This window comes from Balaenoptera musculus, chromosome 19 (genome assembly GCF_009873245.2).
Source record: "Balaenoptera musculus isolate JJ_BM4_2016_0621 chromosome 19, mBalMus1.pri.v3, whole genome shotgun sequence".
NCBI classification, from domain to species: domain Eukaryota; kingdom Metazoa; phylum Chordata; class Mammalia; order Artiodactyla; family Balaenopteridae; genus Balaenoptera; species Balaenoptera musculus.
In genome coordinates, this window is record NC_045803.1 from 14717515 (window position 1) to 14730947 (window position 13433).

Sequence of the window (13433 nt, forward strand, 5' to 3'; positions counted from 1 at the left end):
CACGCCCACTACTTGGCCTCCCTGCAGACATAATAATATGTGAAGAGCCTTAACTGGGTTATCAAAGTGGTGTTTACCTTAAACAATTAAGATTTTATGCCTGCCATCTTCTTTTATCTTGCAGTGAGGACCTACCAAGTTTATGATTAACCTCTTTATCCAAAATTTTATTCCATTTCATGTCCTGCCCCTGTGCCCCTCAGGACTGAGGAGTATCAAAGAAAAGGGGGATTGAAACCAAGCAGGACCCTGTGAGGCCCTCCCAGGTACAAAAGTCCTCTGTTTCTTGTTTGTAGAAAAAGGCTTTGGTCTCTTAGGCCTTCCTTGAGTTCCAAAGAGCAGACTCAACAGTTACTAGTTAGGGAACTAAAGGAACTCAGAAACAAAGGAAACGGGCAAGAAACAATAGTTCAGCGATAAAACAGAGTCAGTTCCTCCTCAAGGGATATACATAACAATCTGACACATATCTTTAAGTTTTGTTTGCAGAAACTAAGACCCCCACCCAGGTGGAGGATGGTGACTAAATGCTGACCACAAGCATCTAGACCCCAGACTGGTTGGAACCAGAAGGTTGATGATTAAGATTCCCAAAACATCACCCTGTTACCTCACCACCAACCAATCAGAAGAAAGTCCACGAGCTACAACCCTCACCCCAAATGTTGCTTTTAAAACCCCTTCCCTGAAAGCCATCGGGGAGATCCCATCTTTTGAGCACGAGCTGCCCCTTCTCCTTGTTTGGCATCCTGCAAATAAATGCTGTACTTTCCTTTACCACAACCCAGTGTCAGTAAATTGGCTTTGCTGTGTGGCAGGTGAGCAAACCCACATTCAGTTCTGTAACAACACCTGGGGTGGATAATTTTTTTATACCTCCTCTCTACCAGGAAATTATTTTTGATAATAATCATGTAAGAATCATTATTTTATTTGTTCTTTAATTTTAAAATTAATAATTGAAAATGAATAAATTTCCATTTTAAAGATATTACTCAAATTCAGTAAAATATTTCATATATGAATGAAAATTTGTACTTACCAAATAAAAATATTATACCTCACAGTTCATACCCTGATTCAATCTTTTAAATTTTTAAACACAAAAACTCCAAAAGGATGTGTAGAATGACAGAATAGTTTCTTCATCTTTACAATGTGTGCTATCATTTAAATTTCTAACCTATTATTTAAATGCAAGAATATGTAGAATCACAAAAGTGCCTGAAACAAGCCCAAATGATTCCAAATTGTTAGGAACTTATTTTCAAAATGAACACACAGAGCTGAGTCTTCATATGTCAGAGGTCAACTGTATACCTGAGAGTTCTCTATATTGACTTCCCTATAAAACAGGGGTCCCCAGCCCCTGGGCCACAGACTGGTACCGGTCCGTGGCCTGTTAGGAACCACGCCACACAGCAGGAGGTGAGCGGAGGGCGGGCGAGCAAGTGAAGCTTCATGTGTATGTACAGCCGTTCCCCACCACTCGCATTACCACCTGAGCCCTGAGCTCTGCCTCCTGTCAGCATTATGGTGAGTTGTATAATTATTTCATTATATATTACAATGTAATAATAATAGAAATAAAGTGCACAATAAATGTAATGTGCTTGAATCATCCCGAAACCATCCCCCCCAGCCCCCTGGTCCATGGAAAAATTGTCTTCCATGAAACCGATCCCTGGTGCCAAAAAAGTTGGGAACCGCTGCTGTAGAATATTGTGGCAAACAGATGTTGGACAGCCCCCATGTTCATGGCCTGTATAATCCTCTCAAGTGTGAGCACGACCTGGGATTTGCTTCTAACCAATTAAATATGGCAAAGGAGGTTTACATTATATTATGTAAGACTCTGTCTTCGTGGACTGAGAAGAAAGAGATTCTCCATTGCTAGCTTTGAAAGATATGTTGCCACATTGTGAGAAGATCTATGGAGAAGGCCACATGGCAAGGAAATGTAGGTGGCCTCTAGGAGCCAGGAGCAAACCCCACTGATAGCCAGGAAGAAAATGAAGACCTCATCCCCACAGCCTCAAGCAGATGAAGGCAGATCTTTTCTCAGTCGAGTCTCTGATGAGACAGCAGCCCTGGCTGACCCATGGATTGCAGCCTGGTGAGGCCCTGGAGCAGAGGGCCCAGCTAAGCCATGACTGGACTGGATCCACAGAAACTATGAGATAATAAACATGTGCTGTTTTAGGTGCTAAGTTTGTGCTAATTTATTACACAGCAATAAAAAAATAATACAAATACAATGTTTACTAAAGGATAGAGTAATAAAAATATCTAATTTGAAGCTTACATATATATTATTAAAACTCAACAGTATTGCATCAATTCAGTCAGTAGACCACCAAACAATTTTTTCCTGGGGGTGGAAGGATTATTTTATCACTGATACTGTTTAGAATTTGTCACATGTCATAATAAAAGCTTGGCCAAATTTGATCAGTTTTATTATTACTTTTAAATTCTCCACAGACAGTGCACCCCTTTTTTCCTGTACCCAAGGTGGACCACTCCTATTGCCCTCCCTTTGGTACACTACTAGTTGGAAAACAGACGGTAAATAAAACGAGTAAATTTTTTTCTCTCATTCTGTGGGTTGTCTCTTCACTTTCTTGATGATGTTCTTTAAAACGAAAGTTTTAAATTTTGATGATGTCCAATTTTCCTATTTTTTTTTCTTTTGTTGCTTTGTTTTTGATGTCATATTTAAGAAACCATTGCCTAGTTATGGATAGTCTTAAGCAGGGGAGGGACATGGCCAAATTTAAGTTTCATTTAAGTTTTGAAGTGTTATTCTTGCTGCTTTCAGTTAAAGTGGGAAGACTTGTGAGGTAAGAGATTTCTCTGGTTACCCTGGCTAAAACTGCAACCCCACCCTCACTCCATTTCTCATTTTCTGCTTCATATTTCTCCGTAGAACTAATTATATTCTAATAAACTGTATAATATACTGTACTTACTTATTATGTCACTGCCTGCCTCCACCGCAAGAATGCCAACTCCATGAGGACTGGACTTGTCTGTTGGTTCACTGCTCTATCTCCAGTGCCTAGGGAAGTTCAGGAGGGGGAGCCTGGTGATGACCAGAGGGACAGAGAACCCCTGGATGCTATCTGGCATGAGGAGTCTGATTTGGGCCGGGGGGGGGGTGGTTACAGCCCAGATGTCATGATGTCAAATGAATATTTGTTGAGTAGAGTGAGTGAATATGAACGAGTGAATGCATGGATGAGTGAATAAATGAAAGAAGGAACAAATGATGTACCGTTGAGTACTATGGCTTGACCTTCCCTTGCAAAGAGAGTAGGTAGCACAGGGGCTCGTGCACTGTCCCTGGCAACCGCCAGAGGGCGCAGACAGGCCGGATCCCCTAGAGCCCATCCCGGACCCGCCCCCCCGGATCCAGGCCCCGGGAGCCCCTGTCGCCCGATCGGGTCTGGGGCTCCCGGATCCCGCCCGTACCTGAGCCAGGCACGGCCGCGGGCTTCACGCCGGCGCAGCGGCCAGTCCTCGCTTTGCAGGCAGGGAAATTGAGGCCCGGGGCAGCCGGGGCGGGGCCGGCCCCCCTGAGAGTCCGAGCCTCCGCCCCCGGTCGGCCCCGCCCCGGCCCGTAAGAGGCCCCCTGGCCGCCAGGCGAAAGCTCACAGCGCGGCGCCGGGGCCGGGGCCAGGACCGCGATGGCAGCTCAGCGGCTGGGCAAGCGGGTGCTGAGCAAGCTACAGGCTCCATCGCGGGCCCGGGGCCCGGGAGGCAGCCCCGGGGGGCTGCAGAAGCGACACGCGCGTGTCACCGTCAAGTATGACCGGCGGGAGCTGCAGCGGCGGCTAGACGTGGAGAAGTGGATCGACGGGCGCTTGGAGGAGCTGTATTGCGGCAGGGTGAGACGGGGAGAGGTGGGGTTGCAGGGGGAGTCCCGGACCGATAGACCCCGAGCCCGGACTCCCTACGCCTTGAGGGTCTCTGGTTGCTTGTGCTCGCTGGTGCGCGCTGGTGCAGCCTCGTTCACACGTTAGGACGCACGCTCCTGGACTCATGGGCCTTGCCGTCCACCCTCCATGGCACTCTGCTTGTGCACACAGACACTTGGGTCCAAACACCAGGGGAGCACCAGGGGTTTAGCGTATGGGAGGTGAGGAGGCAAACGTGGGGAGCTGGAGTGGCCATATCTGGAGAAAGGGTGGGGGGAGGGGGATGTCTTAAAGCCAAATATATACATGGTGGCAGGGGAGATACAACCACACGGAGCTGCACAGCAAAGGAAGCATCAGCATTCACAGACGTGCACAGTGACGAGCTATGGCCACTCGTAGACACAGTGACAGAAGCAACAGCCATGCACAGACTCTCAAGGACACAAGCTGGGGTCGCTTACGGATCAACCTGTGCTACAGCCGCAGGCTCTCACAGTCACAACAGCACAGGCCACAGCCATATGCAGACACAACACAACAACTACACCCACACAAAAGGACTCCAGTTACAGCTGTTCATAGATACACACAGCACAGGCTGTAGCGGCTCGCAGACGGTACAAGTTACAACAGCTACCCCCGGACACCCAGTGATTCAAGTACCGACCATCCATTATCTCCTAAAGGCAAAAAACGATAATCACATGCAAACACAATGGTAGATGCTGCAGCCACGTGCAGACATAAAATAACAGAAATTATAGCTACACCCAGACAGAAAACCACGTAAGCTATGGGCCCCTCCAGACATACAATGGCAGAAACTGCAGCTGCCAGTGGACACACAGGGCACAAGCTATGGCCTCCTATGCTATCTCATGGGCTACAGACAGACACGACATCTCACTCGGGTCTCTGCCTGAAGTCACATTTTGTACAACGCACTCGTGCTGTGGAGCATGGTCACAGGTACACAGACACACAGGACGACAGATGCTCCGCAACACAGTGCGAAGGCGGGAGAAGCCATGGCCCCTCGCAGTGACACGAGGGCCCTCTGTTCTCAGACACATGTGGGCTCACACAGGAGGACAGTTGCTAGTGGTAGGTGGCATCCTCTGAGGCCGTCCTCCGGCCGTGGGCACTACAGCTAGCCAGACTCTCAGGGACACAAGCTGTGGTCACTTACCGATCAGCATACACTACAGTGACGCATGACGGTGAGACAAAAACAGCTAAGCCAGAGTCGCCCACTGCCCACCCATAGGACCATAGGCCCCTGCACAGGCTGCGCGCAATGTCACACACCTCTGCACCCTCGTGCTGGCCCTGGCGCCTTGGCATCAGCCTCTGACTCACACACAGAAACTCACACAGGCAGGTAACACACTTACAGACACTCCATGCCACACACAATTCCCTGACCACTCAGGCCTGAAGCCCACAATGGAGTCAGCAAGACTTTGCGTAAGGGAGGCAAAACTCTGTAGCCTCTGGGATCTCTTTGCTCAGACAGCTGGGTTCTGTCCCCCACAGGGTTACTGAGCCAGCCTGCATTTGCCCTTTGCCCCAAGAGGCCATCCAAGGGTCCCCCTCTTGGCTGCTCAAAGTTGGGCTTGTGGCTTATCTCTCCCACCCACCTTGGGGGGCTTCCTGGACTTGAGGGCTGTGCTTTGGCCCTGGGGGCTGACCCAAGCCCTCCCCGCCCTCCTTGTGCCCTGGGGCAAGGGGCCACCCCCAGCAGGCTCTAGGCTGCCAGCTTCCCTCCCCTGCACCTAGCGCTTAAACTTTTCCTTGAAAGGGCAGAGCCAGCCCCTCTCCTGAATCCCAGAATCTGACATTCCAAGACTCCACCAGGCCTGTTTCCCGCTGTAGGAATAGGCGCCAAGGCGAGAAACCCGTGCCAGGCCCAAGACTCCCGAGGCCCAGGGGCCAGCATCCGAGCTGGTACAGGCTCCTGGGCCTCTGTCAACCCATCTGTCACCCCTCCCCCCAACACCCAGATGTCCCGCCTTGGTGGTGCTGTCCCTGACTGCCACATTATTGCTCCAGAACCCGCCAGCTGGGTCCTGGGGCCGCTGTGGCTCCTCCAGGGACCTGGACAAAGGCGGGGGAGGGAGGGGAAAGGGACCCTGACGCCCCTCCCTCTCTGCCTTTTAGGAGGCAGACATGCCCGATGAGGTCAACATCGATGAATTGTTGGAATTAGAGAGTGAAGAGGAGAGACGCCGGAAAATCCAGGTAGCTGGAAGGGAAAGCCGCCCCCAGCCCCCTACCCTGCACCTCCCTACAAATCATATCAATAAGCCGCCCCCAGCCCCCTACCCTGCACCTCCCTACAAATCATATCAATAGTTAACGTGTTTCTTGAGCACTTCCTAAGTGCCAGGCACTGTTTCAATTGCTTTACACTTAATAACTCATTTAATCTTCACAAAACCCTCTGAAGGGTTTATTATCTCCATTTCACTATTATCACTATTACTATCTCTGCTTTCCACTTGAGGAAAATGAGGCCCAGCGAGATCTAATCACTTGCCCAGGGTCACATAGCTCAGAAGGCGCATAGCTGGGAGTCAGAGCCAGGCAGCCTGGACGCAGTGTCCTTGCTTTTCTGGCCTGTGCTCTCCTAGAGGCAGGAAGTGCTGTGTGCCCTTCTGGCCCTCTCTGGATCTAGCACTGGTCTTGGTGCTGAGTTTCTTGACTCAACCCTGCCCCCAGTTGCTCTATAAGACACTCGGGCCTTGTTCCTCCCTTGAAGCCACATGGGAAGTCCACCTGGAGTCTGACTGCCATTTGTCTTGCTGCCTTGGGGCTTTGTTGGGAAATGGAAGGGGCTGGCGGGGCATATGTTTTAGTCATTTACTATTTTCTTTTCTTTTTTTGTGTGTGTGTGTGGGGTTGTTTAGGGACTCCTAAAGTCGTGCACAAACCCCACAGAGGTGAGTTTTCCATCCCCCATCCCAGGCCCTGTTGTGCCCCCTGCACCTTGACTGTGGGCTGGGGGGCGGTCTCCGGGGAGGAGGGAAGAAGCTGGCTGTGCCCAGGACCAGCAGAGGGAACTCTGGGAGCCCTGCCTCTCCCATGGCCGTTTTCTCATCTCCAGTGGCGTCTTTTGTCTTCCTCACTCCTGTCCCCTCTCTTCCCATCTGCCCCCGGGGCTCCATTATCGCCTCCCTGCTGACATGCTGCCCCATCTGTCTCCTATTTCTGCCACTGCTGCGCTCTGTCTGCCCGCTCACCTCCCTCCGCCTCTCTCCCTTGTTACTGCCTCCACCGCCCTAGGGCTCCCTTCCCCACCTCTCAGGGGCCCCCCCATCCTTCCAGGCCCTGAGCGGCCTAGCCCCTCCCACTTCCTTCCCTGCTTTAAAAGGGAAAAATATTCATGTTTCTCTAACCAGCTCTGGGCTGCCTGAGCGACAAACGTCATTGTGTGTCTGTCTGCCCTGGAGCCAGCTTAGGCCTCTGTCCCTGGGGACCCTCCTGATAATCTCTTGGCTCGAGAAATATCTCCATGTCTCTCTGTGGCTCTGTTTCTTTCTCTGTCCCTTCATTTCTCCCTCTGTCTCTATCTCTGCGTCTCTCTCTGTCTCTGCATCTATGTCTTGGTTTCTGTCTATGGGTCTCTGTCTCTCTCCCTCTCTCTCTCCCTGTTCCCCCCACCCCCGCATGTTCTTCTCCATCTGTAGCCTCTACCCCTCCTTAACTCCACCTCCATCCCCTCTCACTGACCAGGAAGCAGGAAATAGAGGGGCCCAGGTCAGAAGGGCTGGGCTGGGCAGGGGGTGCCCCCACCCCTCCCGTGTTCTCAGCACCCTCGCCTTGTCCTCAGAACTTCGTCCAGGAGCTGCTGGTGAAGCTGAGAGGCCTCCACAAGCAGCCAGGCCTCCGCCAGCCCAGCCCCTCCGGTGACCGCAGCCTGAGCCCCCTCCAGGACCGAACCCGGACCGCGCGGCCCTGACCCTCTCTGGCCTCTGTGACCCCCTCCATCTCCCCGCAACGCCATCCTGGCTTGTTTATAAGTTGTATTTAATGGTTCTGTAACAATAACACTGCGTGCCTGTTTTTCTTCTCCCTGGTTACTATGGGCTTCCCTTAGCTCCTCCCTGCACCTCCCTCTCTCCTGCTGCGTCTCCTCATGTCCCAGCACCCGCAGCTGGCCCGGGCAGATGGAGAATCACTCCTCAGCCAGGGAGCATGAGAACAGGCCCTGCTGACCTTGCACCCCTGGGACTCACATCCTCTCCTCACCTCCCCCAGCCTTGGCCCAGTCCCAGCCAGCAGGGCCTCAGTGTGTGGGTGGAACAAGGGGGCTCCTGTAGGGAGGGCCACCTGTGGTCCCTGGGCCCCAGGAGATGCACAGGACTGAATGTGCCTGATGTGACCACAGTGCACTGGGAACAAACCTCTCCATAGATTTTACTGGGCACCTCTCCATAGATTTTATTGGGCACCTATTGTATGCTTACCCTGGCCATTAGTATTGAGGCCACAAAGATGGCAGAAGACGTCTCTGGCATCAAGGTGCTCACACAGTGGTGGGGAAGAAGGGCCTGTGGGCAGGGGATTCGAGCAAAGTGTGCTGCATGGTCCAAGGTACTTGGGAGCCCACGGAGTGGGAGGAGCTGTTCACTCTTGGGGTGGTGAAGAAATCTAGGAGTGCTTCTTGAAGGAAGTGACATTTAGGCAGGGCTTTGAAGGATGCATAGGAGTTCGTGTGAAATGGGTACCCATATCAGAGGACTCTGAACTGGTGGGAGGAGGGATTGATATTGGGGCTGAGCCAGGGAAGATACCAAATATTGGCAGGCCCATCTACCAGTCAGGATGGGCAAGTGCCCCAGAGCTGGATCAGGGAAGCCCCCTGGGCTGGGGCATGCTCATGCTGGGGAAGGGAGGGCCCTGAAGGGTCTCAGGGGAAGGGCAAGGGTATCAGAAGTGGGTAGTGGTTATTTACCAAAGACTGTGGAAGTGTTTCATTATTTTAACAATAGCAGTCCCAGCTGTGTACAGTCAGGAGATGGGGTGGGATTGTGGCTGTGCTTAGGACTGGGGCCAGGCCAGAACTGGGGAATCTTCCCCCAAGGGCATAGCACATCTCCCATCTCACTTCTACTGCCTAAAATTGGGGCCCTGACCCCGATGCCCATCCAGTGCCACCCAGCAGCCCCGCCAGGATCAGACACCCATCCCAGGGGTCTCAGCGCTAGTCTGGCAGGAAGAGAAGCCGACCCTGAAGAAGAGGGGTATCCAGGAGCACCTGGTCTGTCCAGCCCTTCAGGTGACCTTGCTGTCCCTGTGCAGACAGACCTCAGGCTTCCAGTGCCCCCTCCCCTCCACACAACTGGATAGAGAGTGTAATGGAGGAATCCCTCCTCCTTGCATCCAAGCAAAGTCTTGGGTGTGCCATGTGTTGAGCCTCTCAGTTTCCTCATCTGGAAAATGGGGACTTCACAGATGATGAAACTGAGGCCCAGATTAGTGATGACACTTGCCCCAAATCACTCAGCTGGGAAGTGGCAGTGGGTTTTAATCACAGGCATTATGACTCCAGAACCCAAATATTTCTACACTACAGTGCCCCTATAAGCCATAGCTTTAGCATAGATTGCAATTCTTCAGTGGCAAGAAGAGGTGGACTAATTCATACTAAGGTGTTAGTGACTGCTGACAGCTCTCTGAGATAGCCTGTCTAAAGGGCAATACAATTTGACTGAGAACAAGGCTACAACAAAAGGATCGGGAAGCAGCATAACATGGTGGGTAAGAGCATGGACTCCGGGGTTAGTGCTTGGATTCAAATGCCATCTGTCCTACTTCCTAGCTGTGTGGTCTTGAGCAAGTCACTTAACCTCTCTGTGCCTCAAGTTTCCATATCTGGAAAATGATTACAATTGTACCTACTTCCCAGGGAGGTTGTGAGGTTTAAATGCATAGATTGTAGACTAGTGCCAGGTACCTAATAAGCATTATCATCAACCTTATCATTGTAGGGAGGGGCTGGACCATTAGCTCCTTACAGCCACCATCCCTGGCCAGCAAGATGTCCCTTAGGAACACTGAATCACAGGCGCTCTGTTAAGGAAAAGCCACAAAGGACACAGTGTACCTGACCCACCACCTTTGCGTAATTGCCACACTCACCTCCTCATGCTGCCTCCCAGGGCCTGTGATCTTGTTTCCCACTTAGCAGCCAAATAATGCTTTTTCTCACTCACTTTATTTTTTATTCATTTATTTTTTGGCTGTGCTGCACGGCTTGCAGGATCTTAGTTCCCCCAACCAGGGGTCGAACCCACGGCCCCTGCAGTGAAAGCGCAGAGTACTCACCACTAGACCGCCAGGGAAGGCCCTCTCACTTTTGTCTCCATCCACCCTGCTCCCTCCATGGGCTTCTTTTGGCTTCAGATGAGAAACCAAAGTCTCCCCGTACACGCTCCACACCCTCCCCAACCTGTCATCCTTCATCCCTCTCCTCTCCCTCACCTGCACTCCCCCCCTAACCCCCCTCACTCCCACGAGACTCTTCCCCTCCTGGACCCTCAGATGTTTCTCTGCCCGGAGTACTCCGCCCAAGTGAGGGATCATCATTTAGATGTAATTCCAGACAGATGTCCTTGAGCCCCTTGTCACAATAATTAATTTTCTCCACGAATTTATTACACCCTGAAATTATGCATTAGTTTACTTTATTGTCTGTCTACCCTCCCCCCACCTTCAGAATATTATCTCCTTAGGCACGGCTGTATTCCTAACGTCCGGAGCAGCGCCTGGCACACAGCGCACAGCAACCCTCTTCGACTAGAAGTGAAGCCCTAGCGCCCCCTCGTGGCTATGCGGGTTGTTTTAAACTACACCCCAACGGTCAGCTACTCCAGGGCTGGTCGGCTGGCATTTAATTAAGAGCTGGCTCCAGAAGTAGCTACAGCAAAGCACTCGCCCATCCTAGATCAACACCAGAGACTCTGCTAATCAGAATGATAAATATTAGAAATGGTGTCGCACTGATGATATGATTGGTACTCACAATTGGCTAAAACGTTTTAGAAATACTTCATAATAAAGAGGGCAGGAAGGCTCGTCACGAAGGGTGTATCATGGTTGATATAAGCCTACGAGAATCCGTATCATTTCACTAATACTGTAATAACCAATTAAAACATAATTTTAAAAGCTTGTTTCCAGGCTTCAGCACCAAAAAACAAAATCAAAAACAAAACAGACCAAAAAAAAAACTATAGTTTATCTAACAACTTAATCAAAGATATATAAGGCCTTGATTGAAAAAACATTAATATGCCAATAAAGGATATAGAAGATAATTTGGAAAAATGAGACCATCCATGACTTTGCATAAGATATCTTAATATTATCCACAGGTAAGTTCTCTCCAAATTAGTCAATAAATTCAAAGCAATCTCAATCAGAATTCTGGGTGGATTTTTTGAGATACTTGATAAAGTCTATTCTAAAATTTGTATGGAGGAAGAACAACAGTTGTACATAATATGTACAGATAACCAAGTCAACATGAAAAAAGAAAGTGAGGAAGGCTTGCTCTACCAGATATTAAACCATAGGAATAAAAACTGTGGTGTTGATGAAGAACAGAAGAATACAACAAAGGAACCGAACAGACTCACAGGCAGACTCCAAATGAAATAAAGACCTAAATGTAAAGAATAAAACGATGGAGTTAATACAAGAAAATGAAGAATAATGTCACTGTGACATGTCCACAAATTTTTTGCTATACTTCCCATCAAAAGGTGGTGTCTCATTCCCCTTGTCTTGAAAACAGACCAGCCTCAGGGATTCACTTCTCACAAACAAAGTGTGATGGAAGTGGTGCTGAGTGTATTCGTCTGCTCAGGCTTCCATAATGAAATACTATAGACTAGGTGGTTTAAACATCAGAAATTCATTCTCTCAGTTTTGGAGGCTGGGAAGTCCGAGATCAGGGAGCCGGCATGGTTGGGTGAGGGCTGTCTTCCTAGCTTGCAGACCGCTGCCTTTCCACTGAGTCCTCACATGGCAGAAAGAGAGAGAACAAGTTCTCTGGTGTCTATTTTTTTTTTTTTTTTTTTTTTTTGGCGCATTGGGTTTTCGTTGCTGCACGCAGGCTTTTTCTAGCTGTGGCGAGCAGGGGCTACTCTTTGTTGTGGTGCGCGGTCTTCTCACTGCGGTGGCCTCTCTTGCTGTGCTGTGGGGCACGGGCTCTAGGCATGCGAGCTTCAGTAGTTGTGGAGCGCAGGCTCTAGAGTGCAGGCTCAGTAGTTGTGGCTCACGGGCTTAGTTGCTCCATGGCATGTGGGATCTTCCCGGACCAGGGCTCGAACCCGTGTCCCCTGCATTGGCAGGCAGATTCTTAACCACTGTGCCACCAGGAGAGTCCACTGGTGTCTATTCTTATAAGGGCACAATTCCCATCAGACCAGGGCCCTGCCTTCATGACCTCATCTAACCCTAATTACCTCCCAAAGGCCCCATCTCCAAATATCATCATACTGGAGGTGAGGGCTTCAATATATAAATTTTGGTGAGATACAAAAAATCAGTGTATAACAGTGACTTCTGAGGCTAGGTCATAAAAGACTTGGCTGTCTTGGGATGCTTTTTCTTGGAATCCAGTTGCCATGTTGTAAGGAAGCCCAAGGCATATGAAGAGGTTCTGTGTTCTAGCCGACAGCCAGCATCAATTGCCAGACACATGAGTGAGAAAGCCTGGAATGAGATGACTCTGGCCCTAGACACCATCTGGCTTCAATGGCATGAGAGACCCAAGTAAGAACCGCTCAGCTGAGCCCAGTCACTCCCAGAACCATGAGAGGTAAATGTAATAAATGCTTGCTGTTTTACACCACTAAGTTTAGCACAGTTTGTTATGCATCCAGTGATAACAGGAGCAGTGAATTAGGAGTGGGGAAAGACTTCTAAAACAAAACTTCCAAAGTATAAACCATAAGGCAAAACAACTGATGAATTTGCTCATATTAAAATTAAGTCTCTTTTCAAGGAAAGACATCATAGACAAAGTTAGTATTTAATGGGAAGAATGAGAGAAGATATTTGCAGCATTTAAAACTGATGAGTGATTACAATTCAGAAACCACTAGGAACTCCTGCAAATCAACACAGAAAGACAACAACCCTGATAGAAAAATACACAAGGGACACAAACGTATGACTGTGAGGACAGGAAGCCCAAACTATTTGCCAGCACATTAGGAAATGCTCAAAATCAATAGTAATCTGAAAATGCAAATTAAAACAACAATGAGATGTCATCTAACATCTATTTATTGGGCAAAATTTAGAAATCTGGATAATACCAAGTGTCGGCAGGAATAGCAGTGGCACTGACCAAGAGAACAGACCAGAAAGCATGCAAGCAATATGTGGAAATACAGTGAGCGAGCTGGATAAATGCTTGGCTGTGAATCATGGTCCAGGCTTCTAGAGAGTAACCCATTCATTCATTCACAAATTTTTCTAGATGTTACAAAATGA

General features: G+C 49.6%; 1 protein-coding gene across 1 annotated transcript; it reads left to right on the forward strand.

The window, feature by feature from the left end:
• Positions 1-3428: 3428 nt before the first annotated feature.
• On the forward strand, positions 3429-7997 carry PPP1R14A (protein phosphatase 1 regulatory inhibitor subunit 14A). Its single transcript, XM_036833949.1, has 4 exons — positions 3429-3890; positions 6084-6164; positions 6833-6865; positions 7756-7997. The coding sequence occupies exons 1-4, from the start codon at positions 3690-3692 to the stop codon at positions 7882-7884; spliced, it is 444 nt and encodes a 147-aa protein (XP_036689844.1). The 5' UTR covers positions 3429-3689; the 3' UTR covers positions 7885-7997.
• The last annotated feature ends 5436 nt before the right edge of the window (positions 7998-13433 follow it).

Bases quoted from the DNA above. Each gene is read 5' to 3' on its own strand.
- PPP1R14A (XM_036833949.1), top strand. From the start codon at position 3,690: ATGGCAGCTCAGCGGCTGGGCAAGCGGGTGCTGAGCAAGCTACAGGCT. The intron at 3,891-6,083 runs GTGAGACGGGGA...TCTGCCTTTTAG, and splicing joins AGGAGCTGTATTGCGGCAGG to GAGGCAGACATGCCCGATGA. The intron at 6,165-6,832 runs GTAGCTGGAAGG...GGGGTTGTTTAG, and splicing joins AGAGACGCCGGAAAATCCAG to GGACTCCTAAAGTCGTGCAC.